Genomic DNA, 12,594 nt, shown 5'->3' with positions numbered 1-12,594 from the left:
TATCCTCCTCTCCTGCTCCTGTACCTGTTCCCACAGTGATTGCCTTCTCTGCTAATATATCCCTAGCCCTTGCTTCATACTGCTTTTGCCATGTCCAGCTGATTGTGATTGTGAGACTGCTTTCTTGCATTTTGAAGAGGTAATTTGAAATACACAATATAGGGGACATACATAAAAAGTGTCAGGACTATTAATAATTGAGGGCTCTCTAATGGCAGGTCAGGCACTGAAGTCACATGGGACTTTGTTGCATGAAGTTCTCTGCCAGTCTTCGTCAACTATTTGTTGACTGTTAAATATAAACAAAATTATTGCAGTAATTAGGTAGGATCATTTTTTAATTAGAGTAAAAATCCTCAAAATTTAAAGAAGTTATAAATAATAGTAACGTCTGTTACAGTCTCTTTTGTTTGTTTCTCCACAGCTTCTAATTTTTCAGCAAGCACTCCAGGTCTGATTTTGACTGGGGACATGCTATGGATAGAGCAAAATCCTGTCATTCTTTCAAACCCACAGTGAGCCCCACCATCAAAATAACTAAACCAGTACCAAAATACCAAAAACTGGTGCTAGAGAAGGTGGATCCACCATTAATCTGAGTAGGTTTTCAGCAAGGAATGGGCAGCTGACCTTAATGAAAATTTATATAATTACTCCATTAGAAACCTTTTGAAGAAGTTGTTGAGGTTTTTTCATTACATTTTCCTTTGTATACCACCCTAGCTTTCTTACCTTGATTTAAAAAAAAAAAAAAAATCAGTAATTGAGCCATCTCATCTGAATTCCTGTGTCTAGGTATCTATTGCATGCCAGTGATACAAATTCTGCTTAGAAGTGGGCAGGAGAGACAGCCAGAAGGGGAGTTTTAAGCAGGAAGTTTAAAACTGGCTTGCAGAGATGCCTGCCAGTTAGCACACATGTCTGCTGGGCTATTTAACAGGAAAAACTAGTATTTGATAGAAGGAAGTTTCAACATCTTACTGAAATCACTGCAGGGTACAGTGGGATCTGTGTTTGTGGCGGTATTTTCAAAACTTTGCCCAAGATATTGAAGTGGAAACTCCAGCTTCTTGGTACCAGTTTGGTTCTTCTCAGCTTTTCAGAGTTTTTGGCTGTTTGTTGGCTGACTTGTGGGGCGGTGAGTTACAAGCTGAGCTGAAATGCCAGCTGCAAGTGTTAGTGTTCATGGAGCCCTGGAGGAGGAATGCTGCCTGCCTTGTTCTCTCACAGGTGGGAGAGATTTGCATACCTCCCTGCTGTAATTTCGAGAGAGGGGGTGCCCCACCTCTTCCAAGGCTTGGCTGAGGCTTTTGGGGTTGCCCAAATCTGATTTTTGCTTCAGCACTTTATGCAAGACTTGTATTTCTTTTGCTTATGAATGTGCACTTTTTAAATGTGTGTGCAGCACATTTGCTTAAATAGATCCCAGAACCTTATTTGCTTCACAAAGACCCTATATGGAACAGTCTTACAAACTGAAGTGATTAATAGTCCTCAACTTTTAAATGGATTTTAAGATGGCTGTTCCATATTTATGGAGTGGTGGTTCTTGTCTGTCTGTCCTGGCTAGTTTGTAGATCAACTATCAAATAATGATTTTAGAGATTGTAAGAACTGTTGCATTATCAAATATGTTTCACCATTCTAAATCACTTAACAGTACTGAGGATCCTTGCTAAGGATATGTGAACAGCTTACTTACCATCTAAAAGTACTATTAAGTAGTAAAATGCTAAGGATGCAAATAAGTATCCTGAGTGTTTAAGGAAATATAAGTTTCTCCCCTTTGACTGAAAGCATGAAGTTTGGTCTTGAAGTATAATCTACAACATCTTCAAATTTCCTGTTTCCTCTAAGTAAGTGAAACTTGAATTCTGAAACTGTTCCAACAGGGATTTTTCTAGAACTCTTTTACTACTTAAACTGATTGTTTTCTTCTCAAGAAAAAGCACAGGTGAAACAAAACCTAATTAGCTGATGTTCTCAACAATCAATGCTCAATGTTATTTCTTGGTCTCAATTGAGTGAAATTAAATTTCTTACTGTACCAATATCTTCCAAAGCTTTTATTTCCCCTCCAGAATCTTATCTCTAAAGCAGAGTGGTATCTTGTTCCTTGAGATGACAAGGTTATGTTTGTGTACTTTTGATTCTGCTTTGCTCCCTTTTTTAAAAAGGTCTTCATACTTTTAATTTACTGTCTATGCTTGCAGACTACCAAATACTGTCTCTGCCTAGCAGAAATCATAATAGCTACTGCCTGTACCCCCCACAACTGTGTAAAAAGTTAAAACTAATCAGAAGCTATCAAGCTGCGTGTTGGTATTTGTGGGAATTCTCAAGGGTAATAAAAATGTTATGTCTCTCGGTCCTTACCACTCAAAAATAAATTAAGAAAAAAAAAACCAAACAAAACAACCAAATGAAAGTGCACCTGCTGTATTTCTTCACTATGTGGAGAATTCATTATGACAAAAAAAATTCTAAAATCAGTAAGCCACAGTCTTTGGTTATTCTAGTCAGATGGTATTTGCTAATAATTTTACTGATGAGAGCTTCAGCATCCATCCTGGGTTTTAGACACTACAATACATTTCCTGCCCTCTGCTCCTTCCTCTATCCATCACTTTTGTTCCCTTCTCAGGTGTTTCATCTCCTCCCCTCAGCATCATGCTCTGTGGAAGCCTCCCTGGGTCCCCGCGGCCTCAGGGAGGAATGAGCTCAGCCACTCTCTTTGTGGGGACAGCTCTGGCACAGGGCAGCCAGCATTCTGGAAGAGCTGGAACTATGGCTACAGAAAGAAAAAGGAAACAAATTCCATGTGTCTTCTCCAGATTTTTAAGTAGCGATGAGTATTCTCAGCCAAAGAAGCATAAAGCTTATTTGTAGCACAGGGGAGACTATATTTTGCCCTCATTCTGATGCAGCCAAGTAATTTTAGGTGAATCTTTCTGGATATAGTCAATGTTCAATTGACTTTTTACGTTCACTGACTTTTTATGTGTAAGTTTTCCATTCTGAATCATGATTAGTATTCTACTCCATGATGCCTTTTTTTCCCTTCTTCCTCTCTTTTTTTCCTGTCCTTTGGATTTCATTCATTCCAGCTTAGATACCTGTTGTCTCTGGAAGCTTCTCTATTGTCAGACATGCTTGTTTATTGCTGTTGGGTTTGGGTTGAGAGAGGAATGTGGTGAATCCAGTGGTTGCACTTATTTCTCTGTGCTTAGTTGGTAAACCTGCCAAGACACAGGCAACAGAGTGGCAGGTAGAGAAGTTGGGGCTTTCATTTTCCTGGGCATGTGACAATATTCTCTGTGTATTTGTGCCCTAGTTCAGGGTTCAGTGTTCATAGTTCCAGAGAACAAGATTGCAACATGTTCTGCATTACACAACTGGGTTTCTCTGGTCAACATTAATTATCTAGTTGAGTTCTGCTGAAAGGAAGAGTCCTGGTTTTGATGATTTTAATTTTTGTTATAATCTGCTTTTGCAATCAGTACATAAATGTTTTACAAGGGTGGAGTGCTATTTTGATAGTTTATCATGATAAACTGAACTGTTTCCATTTGGGGGTATTCCTGGTTATTAAATAGAGGCTAGAAAACAGAATTTTAGTAAATTTCACAAAAAAAGTTTGCATCCTTTATAACAGTTAATAGCCTGTGTCCTTTTTTTAGTGAGTACTGATATTCTTTATTTCCTGCTTCTTTCAACTGGACTTTTTCAACCATGCTCAATACTTCAAAAATAAGGGTACTTAACTGAAAATTAGCTAAAATTGGTGGAGTCAACAGAAGAACCTGTACTTATAGAAGAGTTCATGTGAGTAAAGATTTACAGGATTGGCATGTATGGTTTGTGGTGACTCTTCAAAAGACACTTTCTGTCACCTTCAGATTTAGGAGAGATGTTTGAAGGAGCTAAAGAATATAAAGATGCCAAATGGGACTTGTGTGGGCATCAGTTTCCATCTAATTTATTAGAAAATTTCAACCATTTAATTAAATATTCAAAGGAAAAACATATCCTGTGACTGCACCAAATACTTTACATTAAAGTATGTGGAAAAGCAAACTTTTCAACGGTTGTGTTCTAGTTACCTTAAAGAAGTGTTTGCTTTTGTTTGTTTTTCAGAAATCCTGTGTATTGCATGACTTAGATGTTGTGTCTCTAAATGAAACTAAGAAGAGAACCTGCTGTGCATTCTGAAATACTGTTTCTTATTTCGTTTTCTCTTCAGGAAATACAAAGTGTTACAAAGGAACATACAAGATTTTAAAAGTGAGCCTGTAATCCAAAAACAGTGTTCAGGCATTCTTTGTATTACACAGACTTTGTCACCAAATTTTTTTATATGTTTTTCTTATATTTTCATATTTTTATGTGAAGATAAAACAGTTATTTGATTTTGGAATTATTAGATGCATCACAGGGTGACAATGCTTGAATGCAAATGTTTGCAGAAATGAAGTCTAAGTGTACTAATTTTCTGTTATTAAAAAACCACCCTTCAGTTTTTGTGTCTGTGTTATTTGTACCAGATTTGTAATACAATGAACATTGACATCATCACACAAGCAACTTTCTGGTATATGAAATCATATAACATCTTTTTAAATATCTGATATTTACTGCAATCCCGTAAGACAAATCTCAAAGAATATTTGGCTAGGTTTCTTTTATACCCATTTCAGACACATACGTGCTACTTCAGTACCCTTGAATAGGAATTCTGCAAAGGTGATGTCTCAGAGAAAGGTATAAACCATATAAAGATTGGTGTCATAGAATGGTTTAGGTTGGAAGAAGAGAGGTTGAAGATCATCTAGTTCCAACCTCCCTAATATGGGCAGGGACACCTTCCACTAAAGTATGTTGCTGGACCTTCCTAAGAATTCAGAAAACACAGAACATCAGAATTCATCCAATAATAATGTTTCTGTTATTTAAATTTCATAATTCCTTAAAATAGTTTATGCAGGTGTTAGCAGCATACATGCATTTTCAAATGTTCTTTTTGTCACAAATGATCACAATAAAAGGCTTTCTTTGATTGTGATATATTTATGTTATTTTCTTAAAGTTGTTAATAGAGCAGGTATCTGATTCTGCTCATGCAGATTTGTTTTATACGGACTTGGAATATCTTTAAAATCTGTGGAGAATATCTTATTTCATTTTAAACAAGGGCAGAATCAAGATGCTGGTTACTTTTTCTTTAATCAAAAGCAAAGTAAGCACAACTTAAATCAGCAAGATAAGCAAAAAGCAAACACAGGTTGAGAAATCTGAAGAATTGTGGCAATTATACTGTCTTCTTTTATTTTTTTTTCCCTGCATAGGAGATGAAGTTGTTTTATAACCATTTATGAATGACTAATGATGTTGTGCAGAATTGTGTTTTGATCCATCCCAGCACATCCAAAATAACTAACCCCGCTGGCTTACTGTTCTGAAATGCCACTAACCTTCTGAAATATGCTTGCTTCTTTTTTGAGGGCTGTTTGCAGATGGTCATAATATCAAAATATTATTAAATTTGGTATTGAGAAAGGGAGTTCAGCTGGAGCACATGGGACCAAATGTGCCTAAGCATAGTGCCAAGTTCATGTGCCCCCAGCCCAGTTAATGTGCCTGCAGAAATGGTGCAAAAGGATGGGCTGGGCTGAGTTTTTACAGCTGCTCTTGACTACTCATCATGGCCAGTCACTGAGGTGCTTTTCACAAAATCTGAAAACAAGGAACAAAGGATAATCCCTACCTTAGTTAAAACTCTATAAGAGCAAGGAAATACTGCTGGAAGGAATTCTGAGAGTCTATCTGGGTTCTCATCATATCTCAACGTCCCCTCCTCTCCTTCCTACCTTCCCTTGTAGTTTGGGTTTTCAGAATCTTTTGCCCTTTTTGTCTCCTTCCTCATAAGGTTCTTGAGTTGGTTCTCAGCTATTCTGGACTGTAGACCTGAAAACTGAGCAGACTATTCCAGTTTAAATAAAAACAGCTGGATAGATTTAATTTTTTTTAATTATCTTACTTGTGATACTCCTATTTATGCATTCCAGCATCAGCATAATGCAAAGTAGCCTAGTACTCTTGTGATCCATAGAAGTGCTTTTTTTATCCTGCTACATACTCGTGCAGTTGGTTATTCCTTTGGATGTGTAAAACCTTCTGTTTCTCCTTGTTTGGTGGCATTTCAGTTGCTCCAGTCTGCCAAGATCTCTCTGAATTGTAATGTTATGCTTCAACATAGTTGAAGGCTCTTCCTATAGATACAGTCTCCAAATATAAGTGTACTCTGTTCAGTCATCAGTGATGTTGACAAATACCCTGGATAGTTCTGGATCCAAGATGGATCTAAGTAAAATCCTGTTCAATGTATCCTTTCAACTTTAGAGTACTAATTATTTCCAAATAATTTTGTATTTAGCCTTGTTTGTTTGGGGCTTTTTGTTAAGAGCACATTATAAGAAACTCTTACAATCCTCAGTCTTTCTCCCCCATCCACAAAGCCCGTTAAATCCTCTTAATTTAGTAGAAATTCACTTGAGCAGTGTTTATAGGTATTTCCTTCCCTCCTTTGAGAGAGATGCTCTTCTGGAACCTCATTCTATTGATTCTTGGAGATAATCAGTAGCAGTTTTAACATAGTTTCAACCATAAGGGAGTTTTACCAGGTCCAGTCTGTCCAAAAATCTTTAACTTGTCTGTGTATTTTCCAGTTTATTTGTTCCTTTTTCTAGCCTTAGGCTTTTGTCAGTGGTGCTAGAGAGAAATCACATTTGCCTTCTAAAATTGAAGGCTGAGGTTGAAAGTATCAGCATCATCAGTGATGATTAGAGTTTCCCCTCTGTGGAATAAGAGACCAATTTTTTCCTTAGTATCACCACTATGCATCTTATCAACAGGCTTGCTGTCTTTAAAATCCAATTTTCTAGCTTTTTGGGAGCTTATTTTTCAGGTTTTGTCCATACATAGTCTATATATTTATTAATAGTTTATTCATTTGACCTACTTTCTCTTTTATTTCAGGTCATTGAAGATCTCATGATTCATCCAATTTAATCTTTATCTCACTTCCTTCCCCTCCTCTGTATAGATCAAATTCTGCAGTTTTGCCTTTCAGCAGTAGATCTCGGAAGAACTTTCAGCTGTCCTGAACTCACAGTTCTCTAGGTTTATGCCTCCATGTAATTCCTCCTTCTTTTTCTAACAATGAAAATAGATTTTAAAGGGTCAGATTAATCTGTAATTTTGATTTTTCCTCTTTATAGCTAATGAGAATTTCAAGTAAGGAATTTCTTTTATACATTTTTCCTTCATGCAGAGTTTCCTACTACTTGTGCTTAGGTATGATCCAGTCCCACCTGAGGGAGATGCAGATATTCAGGTTCCCATGGCAGTTTTTGCAGGATGCTAACTCCTGCTAGCTGAAGCTTCACCTAACACTCCCAATAGCACCATGAGTGCTCTCCTTTTCACATACACTGGTGCAAAGCAACTGCCTTTTTCCAAACATAGTCACTGTAGATTACAGGAGTGTGCCAGTGGGGAATAAACTAAACCACTCTCACTAGTAAGGGCCAACAAAGGTTCAGGTTGGACATCAGGAAAATTTTCTTCATGGAAAGGGTTGATAGGCATTGGAACAGGCTGCCCAGGGTGGGGGTAGAGACACCATCCCTGGAAGTGTTCCAGAAATAACTGGAAGTGGCAATTAGTGCTGTGGGTTTGTTGACAAGGTGGTGTTTGGGCAAAGGTTGTGCTCAATGATCTTGCTGGTCTGTTCCAACTTAAATAATTTTGTAATTCTGAGATTCAGAGAAAGAAATTTAGGATCTGATTCTGAAATGTTCACTGCATCTTCTGTTATATCCCCCTGGATCTGTAACTATTAGGAAAATTGGGCCTTTGGTATATATAAAAAAAAATCACATAGGAACTAGGAATGCAAATTATTGGGGCTTTTTTAAAAGAAATACCAAATATTATGGTTTCCCAGGAAACTTACCGTATAAAGCTCAGTTTTATTTGACGTATACTCACAACACTGTAAAGCATGTTACCAGACTCTCACTAAAATGAATTTGTTGTAAACAGTTCCTTTTCAGATGTTAGCACATACATGAACTGAGGATGATCTGAAATGCTTTAAAAATAATGTTATTGGCAATGGAATACATATATACTACAGATTTTACAGACTATTGCATATTGTGTTGTGAAATCAATGTGCAAGTCAATTCAAAATGCATTTAAGAATAATTTCAGGAATTATTCTGAGTCCTTTTGCCACTGCTTATGGGTTTATGACAAGAATTTTCTGTTGATTCATAAAGACTGTCCCTGAACACCACCTGAAAGGCATATAGACAAAAACTAAGCCATTGTGAAACTGAGGCCCTGGCCCTAGGGTGGATTTGCTCTTCAGGTCTGGTGGCTTCATTAGCATTTTACACCAGTACGAGTCTGGTAAGAGATCACACTAAGACATTGCTAGACATCAGGAAAATTATCTCCAAAGTGTTAATTATACATAAGGTGCAGTTAAAACAAGAAATTTCTGTTATGTGCTGGTGATTTGAATGACATTTATGTACTACTAGAATATATTCCAAGGAGATGGTGCTGGAGTACAGTTAGACACATAACAAACTGACTTCAAGAACGAGACATTTAAATCTAGTGAGCATTATGAACTCTCTGCCTGGAGACAACTGAATGAAATTTAGATAGTATCTAGAAGTTACTTTTTTTTTTATGTACATTGTTACAGTAAAATGGTTAAGAGTGGGCTGGGTTTTCACTGGTTGGAGAGAATACAAACACAGTTATGGGAAAGCAAATTTAAAGGCTATAGGACATCTGGTACAGAAGAATGAAAAAATGTTTCAAGAAAAATCAGCAGTAACTATTTCTGTGTGAAAGATGCTTTTCTCCCCAGACAGCAGAAGTACATGATGTCTGAGAGAGACATATGCTGTGAGATGGTATCTCTCCTGGAATTAATGGTACCCAAGATAGTGTTGAAGAACAATTCCTGACAGACTAGTGCTTCAGGTCCTGGTGAATCCCATTCTGATCTGATCTGCATTGCTTTACATACTGCACCTGGAAACCTCATCAAGCCTGAATGAGCTAAACCTGTGTTCCATATTTCAGCAATAATGCTCTTAGCAACAGTGCTCAAGTTCACTGTTGACACAAAGCTGTGAGGAGTGGCTGATACCCCGGAGGGCTGACCTGCTGGGAAGCAGCTCTGTGGAGAGGGACATGAGGGTCCTGGTGGATAACGAGCTGTCCATGAGCCAGCAGGGTGCCCTGGTGGCCAGGAAGGCCAGTGGTACCCTGGTGTGCATTAGGAACAGCATTGCCAGCTGATCCAGGGAGGGGATCTTGCCCCTCTACGCAGCCCTGGTGAGGCCACATCTGGAGTGCTGTGTCCAGTTTTCAATACAAGAGAGACACAGAGCTCCTGGAGTGGGTCTAGTGGAGGGAAACAAAGATGACTAAGGGGCTGGAGCATCTCTCTTATGAGAACAGGCTGAGGGAGCCAGGCCTGTTTGGCCTTGAGAAGAGAGAAGAGATGACTGAGGGGATTTCATCAATAAGTACCAGAAGGGAGGGTGTCAAGAGGATGGGGCAAGGCTCTTCTTGGTGATACCAAGCTACAGGACAAGACTCAACAGGCAGAAACTGAGGTACAGGAAGTTCCACCTGAATGGGAGGAAGAACTTTACTGTGCAGGTGACCATGGACTAGAACAGATTTATCAGAGAAGTTGTGGAGCCTCCTTTATCAGAGAAGTTGTGGATGCAATCCTGTGCTGTCTGCTCTGGGATGACCCTGCTTGAGCACAGAGGTTGGACCAGATGACCCAATGTGGTACCTCCCAACCTGACCCAGTCTGTGATCTTACTTTGCACTTCAATAGCTTAATTCACTGATGTTGTTGAAAAGCATTTGGTGAACTTGGTAAAAGGAAAACTACTTTCAAAAGAAGTATCTTTAAAGGTAATTTTTTAAAAATTTTAAAGGCAACTATCCTGGTAGGTAGGATCTAAGAGCAGAAAAATCTTCTTCATAAAGGATGAAGGTTTTTCACATTGCTGGGAAAACCCAGTGCCACACTATGTAGCTAAAGCATGGACCCAGAGCAGAATGAGCTTCAAGCCAACCTTGATCCACTTAAAGCAAGATGATTTGGGTTTTCTGTAATCTTCTGTGTTGACTTGTTTCCACAGTCTTTGTTTTATGTTGGAGACCAGGGATAAAGTCGCAGCCTCTGTTTGCGGCGGAGCAGAACAAGAGCGTGTCTGTCCCAGCCCTGCCCGTGCTGGCAGTGCTGTGGCACCAGCAGTGACAAAGGCACGCACCAGTGTCTGCCCCTTTAGCCAGGCCATGAGCAGCAGGAGGGCTCTTGGTACCACAGCTCTTCCCGGAGCTCTGCCATCCCCGGTAGTCTCAAGGATAGATGGAGGAGCTGGAGCCTGGAGAGAGATGTTGGCTGTGGATGTTGTCAGTCGTTTTGCTAATTACTGCAAGGCACTTTTATGTCTCTAGTCAACAGTAAAAGCTTAAATGTAGCCAAGTTTACGGCAATAAAATAAACTGTTTTGACACAGAAGTGAACAAAACAAGTGAGCACAGTACAGTGCAACCACCCAGGGGTGGTTTTCCCAGAGTTTCTGCAGTCTGGCAGCCTGGAGATCCAAATGCATAAAATAAAGGAGAACATTACATGAAATATCTTACAAAGATCATACAAGATTTCATCACATAAGCCACTTTGAAGAACGAATGTCTCCAAACCTCCCCATGGCGTGAAGCCGTTTGAACACGCACTACATGCCATACCTGCGTGTGCAGTCACAGCGCACACAGCCCGCATACACCAGCTCACACGTATATATACATGACTCACAGGTGAACAGTAACACAACAGACACAGGGCCCCGGCGCGGGCTGCACGTCGGGCGAGCGGTCGGAGGGTGGAGTGAGAGGTTCGGGCTGGGCGCTCGGCAGGCTCAGGCTGTGTCTCTGGCTCTCCGGGCAGCCCGGCACTTTCCTTTTCGGCGCGGGGAGGAGCGGCAGCTGCGCAGGCGTTGCTCGCACCCTGTTGATTAGTCAGTGCTGGGATGGCGCTTCCTGGGCCAGGCGCGGCGGCGGCGGCGGGCGGCCCCAGCCGGTCCCGGGGGGCGGCGGGAGCAGCAGCAGCACCAGCCGCAGAGGCAGCAGAGGCAGCAGCAGCCGCGGGCGCCCGGCGGGCCTCCCTCTCCGCCTAGCCCCGCCTGTCCCGGGCGCCTGGCGCGGGGCGAGCCGCGCTCCCTCCCTCCTTCCCTTCCCTTCCCTCCTTCCCTCCCCTCCCGGCGCCCCCTCCGCCGCCGGCGCTGCCCGTCTGCTGCGCCCTCCCCTCCCCTCCCGGGCCGGGAAGATGGACCCCGGCCCGCCGCTGGGCTGCAGCCTCAAGGAGGTGAAGTGGAGCGCGGTGGCCGTGCCCCTGGACCTGCTCGTCAGCACCTACCGCCTGCCCCAGATCGCCCGGCTGGACAGCGGTGCGTGGGGGCAGCGGGGCCGGGCGGGCTGCGGGCGGGCGGGATTGCCGGGCGCATCCCGGGAACGCTCCCCTGGCCGTCCTCGAACCCGCGGCTGCCGGGGCTCGGTGCGGGGCTCCGGGGTCCGCGCGGTGCTTTGCGCCAAAATAGCGGGGTGATGTGGCCCCCCGTGTGCTGCCAGCTCCCTGCCCCGCTGGGAGAGCCTCCCGCCCCAAACCAGGCGGGGAAGGGCATGTCCAGCACTGCAGACTCGGGGGTTTGGTGAAGTGATGCTGCAACAAGGCCAAATAAGAAGGGATATATAAAATAGCCAAGTGGGCTAAAATCCCTTGTGTAACAATTTCCTAAGAAAGCCACGGAGCTGTTTAAAAAAAAAAAAAAAAAAAAAAAAAAGTAACCTAAGAAGCCTTTGCAGTCTCCAGATAACTTTTTATTACAGTTCACTCGGGTGCTCACCTGCCGTTTCCAAGCCTGCAGCTTTTTGTTTACTCCAGGAAATATGAATCAGGTCTGACAGAGCAGCTATGACAGCACCGTTTTGCCTTTCCTAGATCCATGTCTTGGGAAGTAACGTGTCGGCACAGAGAACTAGGGAAATAGGGGAATTTTTTTAATAAATGCTCAGACAGCTGCTGTGTAATAATGTGTATGTGCATTGCTCCATGAAAACTGTGCAGCTCTCTAAAGGAATGCAGAAGATAACTCACAAATTGGAAATAAATTCTAGGCTTTTTAATTCATTAACTTATGAAGTCACCGTGTACTTTTGTGACGTAATAGAGCAGTTCTTGGTTCAGCAAGTTTTGTATTGATTTGAGAAGTTAAATATGAGCACAGGCATTGTCCTATGTTACTTCCCAGTGTACAGGTCAAGACCAAGACGGTTTTATTACTTAACTGCAATTTCTGTAATGCAGCGATGGTTTTTGACTTTGCCCCTGGATTATGCAGTATTTTTCCTTTCACTTGTAGTGCTTCCTCAGAGCTGGCACTCAGGAGCAGGTTAAAGAAAAAGGTTTTTTTCTTTTTTAACTGC

At 41.5% G+C, this 12,594-nt stretch overlaps 2 protein-coding genes across 6 annotated transcripts in view; both read left to right on the top strand.

Moving 5' to 3' along the window:
• LOC310916712 (ras-related protein Rab-10-like) overlaps positions 1-11,062 on the top strand; it is a 44,773-nt gene extending 33,711 nt beyond the window's left edge. Inside the window, exon 6 of one of the 4 annotated variants that reach the window (XM_083874468.1) lies at positions 10,248-11,062. In XM_083874468.1, coding sequence (XP_083730594.1) covers positions 10,248-10,277 — 30 coding nt within the window. In that variant the 3' untranslated portion in view covers positions 10,278-11,062. Of the gene's footprint in view, positions 1-66; positions 118-4,137; positions 4,517-7,035; positions 7,132-10,247 lie in introns of those variants that run through there. The other 3 variants (XM_083874467.1, XM_083874464.1, XM_083874466.1) reach the window with 3 other exon arrangements.
• A 363-nt stretch (positions 11,063-11,425) lies between these two features.
• The window catches only part of GAREM1 (GRB2 associated regulator of MAPK1 subtype 1), a 112,537-nt gene continuing 111,368 nt past the window's right edge, over positions 11,426-12,594 (top strand). For both annotated transcript variants that reach the window (XR_014591335.1, XM_083874433.1), the window contains exon 1: positions 11,426-11,558. Coding sequence is in view for 1 of the 2 variants with exons in the window: in XM_083874433.1 (XP_083730559.1) it covers positions 11,438-11,558 (121 nt within the window). In the remaining variant the exon portion in view is untranslated. The remainder of the gene's footprint in view (positions 11,559-12,594) is intronic.

The sequence above is a fragment of the Zosterops lateralis genome, assembly GCF_965231275.1.
Source record: "Zosterops lateralis genome assembly, chromosome: 1".
NCBI classification, from domain to species: Eukaryota; Metazoa; Chordata; class Aves; order Passeriformes; family Zosteropidae; genus Zosterops; species Zosterops lateralis.
This window is presented reverse-complemented; position numbering and strand designations above follow the sequence as displayed.